The sequence below is a fragment of the Schistocerca nitens genome, chromosome 5 (genome assembly GCF_023898315.1).
Source record: "Schistocerca nitens isolate TAMUIC-IGC-003100 chromosome 5, iqSchNite1.1, whole genome shotgun sequence".
Classification (NCBI taxonomy): Eukaryota; Metazoa; Arthropoda; class Insecta; order Orthoptera; family Acrididae; genus Schistocerca; species Schistocerca nitens.
This window is the reverse complement of record NC_064618.1, coordinates 242,590,373-242,599,121: the sequence shown is the minus strand read 5'-3', so window position 1 is coordinate 242,599,121 and position 8,749 is coordinate 242,590,373. Positions and strand designations below refer to the sequence as shown.

The 8,749-nt window shown below is 44.2% G+C and overlaps 1 protein-coding gene across 2 annotated transcripts in view; it reads left to right on the top strand.

The window, feature by feature from the left end:
* Positions 1–292: 292 nt before the first annotated feature.
* LOC126259774 (probable metabolite transport protein CsbC) overlaps positions 293–8,749 on the top strand; it is a 198,155-nt gene continuing 189,698 nt past the window's right edge. Inside the window, exon 1 of one of the 2 annotated variants that reach the window (XM_049956778.1) lies at positions 293–395. In XM_049956778.1, coding sequence (XP_049812735.1) covers positions 344–395 — 52 coding nt within the window. In that variant the 5' untranslated portion in view covers positions 293–343. The remainder of the gene's footprint in view (positions 396–8,749) is intronic. The other variant, XM_049956777.1, reaches the window with a different exon arrangement.

Sequence of the window (8,749 nt, the reverse complement as noted above, 5' to 3'; positions counted from 1 at the left end):
CCATACGCGACTGGAACAGGAAAGGGAGGTAATGACAGTGGCACGTAAAGTGTCCTCCGCCACACACCGTTGGGTGGCTTGCGGAGTATAAATGTAGATGTAGTGAGGCTGCCATCCGCTGTTTGCCGCCGGCCCGCTCCGCAGGTGCTCCCGCGCAGCGAGGTGGACGTACAGCGCGGCGCGGCGCGGCGCGGCGCGGCGCCTGTCACGTGTCCCGCGACACTGGCGCGGCGTCTGCGGCTGCGTCAGCGTCGCCAGGTGTCGGACCGGCAGGCCGCAGTCTGCACAACACCTCCGCAGCCTCCGCCACACCGCAGCGGCGCTCACCACACACCTCCGCGCCATGAAGATCGACACCAAGAGGGGCACCTTCGATGTCACCGTCCCACCTAAAAGTCAGCACGAGGCAGCCCGTATTATGTCATACGTTTATTTTCTGTTTTCTTTTAGTCTGTAACCTAGATACAAGAAAAGACAAAATGTTGCACAGGAATTCCTATTCAGGACGTCCGGAAATTCCCGTTACAAACTTCTAGTACTTCTGAGGGGAATGACTACTTCTTATTTTGAACAGGGACCCACGTTCGGAAACGGCGTCCGACGACGCTACAAAGCGTCAGTGCTATAGGCGCCGGTTTCTGTAGGTGTATGTATACAGGGTGTTACAAAAAGGTACGGCCAAACTTTCAGGAAACATTCCTCACACAGAAAGAAAGAAAATATGTTATGTGAACATGTGTCCGGAAACGCCTACTTTCCATGTTAGAGCTCATTTTATTGCTTCTCTTCAAATCACATTAATCATGGAATAGAAAGGAATCCCTGATGCGCTGATGCAGCCCTGGAGAATGGCGTATTGTATCACAGCCGTCCACAATACGAGCACGAAGAGTCTCTACATTTGGTACCGGGGTTGTTTTAGACAAGAGCTTTCAAATGCTCCCATAAATGAAAGTCAAGAGGGTTGAGGTCAGGAGAGCGTGGAGGCCATGGAATTGGTCCGCCTCTACCAATCCATCGGTCACCGAATCTGTTGTTGAGAAGCGTACGAACACTTCGACTGAAATGTGCAGGAGCTCCATCGTGCATGAACCACATGTTGTGTCGTACTTGTAAAGGCATATGTTCTAGCAGCACAGGTTTAGTATCCCGTATGAAATCATGATAACGTGCTCCATTGAGCGTAGGTGGACGAAACTAAAATGAGCTCTAACATGGAAATTAAGCGTTTCCGGACACATGTTCACATAACATATTTTCTTTATTTGTGTGTGAGGAATGTTTCCTGAAAGTTTGGCCGTACCTTTTTGTAACACCCTGTGTACAGGGTGAATCCGTGATGACGTTACAAACTTTCAGTAATGATGGAGAAGGGTAAACGTATTAACTTGAGATGAACTCCTTGGTTCGGAAACGAACGAGTCCGAAATTATGAGCGAAAAACGGTCTGATACCTCCGACAGTGGAATACACGTGCCGGTACTGTCGTTACCAAGAATATAGGATAGGCAACTTTCAGTGGTGGTAGCAAGGACCAAGACAAGAAAAAATGTCTAGTGAACATGGGTTCTAAAATACATACATTAAAAACTACGTATTGTAAATAGCCTTTGGCTCCCTGTATTTTACCCCTGCAAAATCAGAATTGGAAAAACAGTATTCCAGTCAACATTGTCAAAAGCTTTTTTCTAGCTTTTGACAATGTTGACTGGAATACTCTCTTTCAAATTCTGAAGGTGGCAGGGGTACAATACAGGGAGCGAAAGGCTATTTGCAATTGTACAGAAACCAGATGGCAGTTATAAGAGTCGAGGGACATGAAAGGGAAGCAGTGGTTGGGAAGGGAGTGAGACAGGGTTGTAGCCTATTCCCGATGTTATTCAATCTGTATATTGAGCAAGCAATGAAGGAAACAAAAGAAAAGTTCGGAGTAGGTATTAAAATCCATGGAGAAGAAATAAAAACTTTGAGGTTCGCCGATGACATTGTAATTCTGTCAGAGACAGCAAAGGACTTGGAAGAGCAGTTGAATGGAATGGACAGTGTCTTGAAAGGAGGATTTAAGATGAACATCAACAAAAGCAAAACTAGGATAATGGGATGTAGTCGAATTAAATCGGGTGATGGTGATGGAATTAGATTAGGAAATGAGACTCTTAAAGTAATAAAGGGGTTTTGCTATTTGAGGAGCAAAATAACTGATGACGGTCGAAGTAGAGAGTATATGAAATGTAGACTGGAAATGGCAGGGAAAGCGTTTCTGAAAAACAGAAATTTGTTAACATCGAGTATAGATATAAGAGTCAGAAAGTCGTTTCTGAAAGTATTTGTATGGAGTGTAGCCATGTATGGAAGTGAAACATGGACGATAAATAGTTAGGACAAGAAGAGAATAGAAGCTTTCGAAATGTGGTGCTACAGAAGAATGCTGAAGATTAGATGGGTACATCACATAACTAATGAGGAGGTAGTGAATAGGATTGGGGAGAAGAGGAGTTTGGGGCACAACTTGACTAGAAGAAGGGATAGGTTGGTAGGACGTGTTCTGAGGCATCAGGGGATCACCAATTTAGAATTGGAGGGCACCGTGGGGGGTAAAAATCGTAGAGGGAGACCAAGAGATGAATACACTAAACAGATTCAGAAGGATGTAGGTTGCAGTAGGTACTGCGAGATGAAGAAGCTTGCACAGGATAGAGTAGCATGGAGAGCTGCATGAAACCAGTCTCAGGACTGAAGACCACATCAACAACAAGAACTACGAGCACTTGTTCAATATAGGGGGAGTTTTTCACACTGGAGGAGATGAAGAAGTGCTCTTAGCTACCCAGGTATACGATTTAGAGCCCATGTTTGCTAGATAGATTTTCTCGTTTTTGTCCAGACTACCACCTCTGAAAGTCGCCTTCCTACATTCTCAGTAACACCATTACTGGCACACGTATTACAATTCCAGAGGTATCAGAATGATTTTCGTTGTAACTGTAGACCTGTTCGTTTCCGAACAAAGGACGCTTACCACAATTTGATACTTTTATCCTTTTCCATTGTCCTTCAAAGTCGTAACATCATCACGGGACCGCCCTGTAGATGCATACATTTACAGGCTCTGGCGCCTATAACTCTGACGCTCAGTAATGTTGTTTGATGATATTTGTGAACATAGCTTCCAATTCAAAATATTATGTACTCACTCCCATCTACAAAACCTAGAAGTTTCTAACAGGAATTTCCGAACATCTTGTGTACGAAAATAACACAACATTTTAACATAATTTCAAGTGTACAGTACACCTAAGCATTATGTTGTTTAAGGAGAAAGAGCTACATTAAATATCTGCTTTAAAATTAGTATAAATAGCTATAATAATGTACATGTCACCCTTTGGCCATGTGGAGCACAGATATGTTTTCATTCGGTATCCAGATGCCACATGCTACTGATCTATTGTAGTATGCTACATTGTTATATCACAAATTTGTAATTTATACGAGGGTTGGAGCTTTAATAGTGGCAACTATCTATTTACAGCTGGTACAAAATAGTTACGTTTTTCAAAGTTTTAGTGATCTTCAAAGTAGTCACCAGCGTTGTGTATAACCCGTTGCCAGCGATGTGGAAGTCGTAGGATACTCGTAGCAGTGCCAGTTATGTTACAGTTCGAGCGGCGCGGTCTATTGCCCGACGAATTTGTAGCAGTTCTGAAGCGAATGCCGTGAAGTGTTTCCTTCAGTTTAGAAACCCAGTTGAACTTACGAGGACTTAAGTCAGGGGAGTGCAGTAGATGGTATAGAACTTAGCAGCCCCATCAGTCAAACAAATCAGAAACAACTTGCCCTGTACGTGCTTCAGCATTATCTTGCAAAATTATGGTCAGTTCCTACAGAAAGTGTCATCACGTATGTCTCTAAGCTGGTCGTAGGTTGTGGAAAAGCATAGAGACAGAAGCAATGACACTTTCTGTAGGATCTGACCATCATTTTGCAGGACAATGCTGAAGACCGTACAGTGCAGGCTGTTACTGATTTGTTTGACTGATGGGGCTGCTAAGTGCTATACCATCTACTGCACTCCCCTGACTTAAGTCCTCGTAAGTTCGACTGAATTTCTAAACTGAAAGAAACACTTCACGGCATTCGCTTCAGAACTGCTACAAATTCGTCGGGCAATAGACCGCGTCGCTCGAACTGTCAACACAACTGGCACTACTAAGAGTATCCTACGACTTCCACACCGCTGGCAACGGGTTATACACAATACTGGTGACTACTTTGATACACGTATCCATTTTGTACGAGCTGTAAATAGATAGTTGCCACTATTGAAGTGCCGGCGCTCCTATTTCTAGACTACACTGTGCTAACCAGCAGTACAGTGCACAGAAGTATACTGTACTATATTAATGTGCTTGGTAAGAAAAAGAAGCCAGATTTCCTCATTTGTCCCGCTAGTTAGCTGCTGGGGCGCTGAGTCAAAACTCGAGATTCACAGCGGTTGTTCTGCTGTGCTACCCAATGTACAGGGTGTTTCAAAAATGACCGGTATATTTGAAACGGCAATAAAAACTAAACGAGCAGCGATAGAAATACACCGTTTGTTGCAATATGCTTGGGACAACAGTACATTTTCAGGCAGACAAACTTTCGAAATTACAGTAGTTACAATTTTCAACAACAGATGGCGCTGCAGTCTGGGAAACTCTATAGTATGATATTTTCCACATATCCACCATGCGTAGCAATAATATGGCGTAGTCTCTGAATGAAATTACCCGAAACCTTTGACAACGTGTCTGGCGGAATGGCTTCACATGCAGATGAGATGTACTGCTTCAGCTGTTCAATTGTTTCTGGATTCTGGCGGTACACCTGGTCTTTCAAGTGTCCCCACAGAAAGAAGTCACAGGGGTTCATGTCTGGCGAATAGGGAGGCCAATCCACGCCGCCTCCTGTATGTTTCGGATAGCCCAAAGCAATCACACGATCATCGAAATATTCATTCAGGAAATTAAAGACGTCGGCCGTGCGATGTGGCCGGGCACCATCTTGCATAAACCACGAGGTGTTCGCAGTGTCGTCTAAGGCAGTTTGTACCGCCACAAATTCACGAAGAATGTCCAGATAGCGTGATGCAGTAATCGTTTCGGATCTGCAAAATGGGCCAATGATTCCTTTGGAAGAAATGGCGGCCCAGACCAGTACTTTTTGAGGATGCAGGGACGATGGGACTGCAACATGGGGCTTTTCGGTTCCCCATATGCGCCAGTTCTGTTTATTGACGAAGCCGTCCAGGTAAAAATAAGCTTCGTCAGTAAACCAAATGCTGCCCACATGCATATCGCCGTCATCAATCCTGTGCACTATATCGTTAGCGAATGTCTCTCGTGCAGCAATGGTAGCGGCGCTGAGGGGTTTCCGCGTTTGAATTTTGTATGGATAGAGGTGCAAACTCTGGCGCATGAGACGATACGCGGACGTTGGCGTCATTTGGACCGCAGCTGCAACACGGCGAACGGAAACCCGAGGCCGCTGTTGGATCACCTGCTGCACTAGCTGCGCGTTGCCCTCTGTGGTTGCCGTACGCGGTCGCCCTACCTTTCCAGCACGTTCATCCGTTACGTTCCCAGTCCGTTGAAATTTTTCAAACAGATCCCTTATTGTATCGCTTTTCGGTCCTTTGGTTACATTAAACCTCCGTTGAAAACTTCGTCTTGTTGCAACAACACTGTGTTCTAGGCGGTGGAATTCCAACACCAGAAAAATCCTCTGTTCTAAGGAATAAACCATGTTGTCTACAGCACACTTGCACGTTGTGAACAGCACACGCTTACAGCAGAAAGATGACGTACAGAATGGCGCACCCACAGACTGCGTTGTCTTCTATATCTTTCACATCACTTGCAGCGCCATCTGTTGTTGAAAATTGTAACTACTGTAATTTCGAAAGTTTGTCCGCCTGAAAATGTACTGTTGTCCCAAGCATATAGCAACAAACGGTGTATTTCTATCGCTGCTCGTTTAGTTTTTATTGCCGTTTCAAATATACCGGTCATTTTTGAAACACCCTGTATAAAGACTGAGAGATGGCTGTAAGGATCTCAGGAAATCAATCCCGGTTCTCCCTGCCGTTCCTCGCTGCTCCTGGACGGTTGTTATAAGTGTATATTCTGTTGTTCTGCATCTCGTTGTCGTGATCTATGCCCTTTTCTTGGTTGTCCCTTGGATATGTGGGTTTGTATTTAGTAAGCAGATATCTTGGTTGTCAACAAATTTAGCGTGCCCCACACTGTTGATTCCACATTACATTACAGATTCGTGTATTACCAAAAACGTTCCTATCCTGGTCTGAAACATCTTGTCTAATGGCACACTCCTAGACGATGTGACCCGGGGTGCTGATTGCTCCTCTTCCATAAGTGTCTACAGTGCGTTGCTGTGAGTAGCTGAGATGTGAACCGTGTCCCGATAGGTAGCCTACAGCTCGATACCTCCTGGCAAATTAAAACTGACTCCGGGACTCGACCCGGGATCTTTGCCTTTTGCAGACAAGTTTCCTACCGACTGAGCCATTCAAGTAAGACTCACGATCCTATCCCTGAGCTTAACTTCCGGCATTGCCTCATTTTCTACCTACAAAACTTCGCAGTTCTCCTACATACCTTGTGGAACTAGTTCTCCTGGGAGAAAGAATATTGCGGAGGCATGGCTTAGCCACAGAGTGGGGCATTCTTCCCAGGACACTTAATCCGCCAAGAAGTTTCAGATCAGCGTACACTCCACTTAGGAGCGAAAATTCATTCTGGAAACAGTCACGCTGGCTGTCTAAACCATATCTACAATTTCCTTAGGAAATGGCATACTGGCAAAGGTAAAATTCTGGTGGCTCTAATATCTCACTCGATAGAGCCGTTGCCCGCGAAAGGCGAAGATCCCAGGCCCGAGACCTAAGTTTGAAATCAGCGCTCACTCCGCTGTAGAGTGAATATTCATTCTGGAGTGTGTAGCTCTCTTGGTCGGAACCGGGTATGATACTTTGATCTTTCTTTTATGTTAGGGGTTGGGTTGGTTTGTTTGGGGGAAGAGACCAAACTACGAGGTCATCGGTCTCACCGGGTTAGGGAAGGACGGGGTAGGAAGTCGGCCGTGCCCTTTCAAAGGAACCATCCCGGCATTTGCCTGGAGCGATTTAGGGAAATCACGGAAAACCTAAATCGGGATGGCCGGACGCGGGATTGAACCGTTGTCCTCCCGAATGTGAGTCCAGTGTGCTAACCACTGCGCCACCTCGCTCGGTTTTATGTTAGGAAGCAACTGGTAAGCTCTATTCCCTGTTTCTACCCCGTATCAGATTTCTTGGCTTTCTATGTCAGTAACGCCTTTATCCTACTTAGATGTGGCTGTTGTGCTCAGCATCTCCTTTACTTAAACAGATTCACTCTTTTTGAGCCAAAAGTGTGCATCTGTCCCTCTTACGGCCATGTCTCGTCGTAGTAAGCTTAGTATCGCCAAGAACACCTCAGCCGTCGTTGTTCTATACACACGTGTCAAGCACAATAATACACTTTTATGTGCACGCTGAAGAGCCTGCGCTGTCTTTACCTTTGTGGCTCTATAGGTCCATATGTTCGACCGGTGACACACAATAGCTCTTAAGAAAGCGTTACGTTTTTGTTGCTCTTACAGTCAGCTAAAAACTTCATTTGCCAATTGTGCAAAAAATGTTCAAATGCGTGTGAGTTCTTAAGGGACCAAACTGCAGAGGTCATCGGTCCCTAGACTTACACACTACTTTAACTAACTTAAGGGGCTCCGGAAAGGCTCAAAATCATGAAAAGTTCAATTTTTACTTTTTTGCGTTTTCTGAATCTGCAGACTATTACCTTTTAATAGATATATAATTTATTCAATTCCGAAGACTACAACTATTTTTAAATTTTTTTTGAAATGTGTTCTACATGGGCGTGACCCACTGTGGCGCTGTTAAACTGCTGTCAAATGGTGTTATTATTAACGTCCGTGTTCATCAGGTACATTTTAGTGATGCGAGATAAAGTATGTGTTGTGGCTAACCTGTGATGGTTCAATGTATATCGCTGGTGTGATTGTCGATTGTTTCATGTTTATTTACTCTGTCGTTATCTCGAAAATATTCGTAATTAATTCTGTTTCTTGAGTCTCTGTTTTGTTGAAGTATAATAATGAGTAAAAGTAAAGTTATTAGAAATCCTCTGAAGGCTTTTAAGAAAAGGAGAAATGTTGGAAAGCCAAAGGTATGTGTTATTACTGTAAACAATAAAGACTATGAAAATCCCCAACATAGCTTATGTCCCAAAGAAGAAGACAGTTGGTGTAAATATAACAAAGGATTGCTAACTGGTGAAGTGTACACTCATAAGCATAGTCTGCCTCATGCAATAATGGAGGTGATAAAACCTATTTTCAGAGACTTAGCAGCACCTGAACTGTTGAAAAAGTGTATTCTTGGTAAAACTCAAAACCCCAATGAAAGTGTAAATAGTGTTATATGGTCGAGAAACCCCAAGACTGTATTTGTTGGAATAGAAACACTTCACTTTGGTGTGTATGATGCTGTTGCGACTCTCAATGATGGCAACATTGTAAGGTGCAAGGTATTTAGAAATATGGGAATGAAGATAGGTTCTAACATGGTACGAGCGATGCTTGCTTTAGACAAGGAACGCCTTCGGGCTGCAGACAGGGCTGTAAAGAGTCTAGAAATACAAGCAAG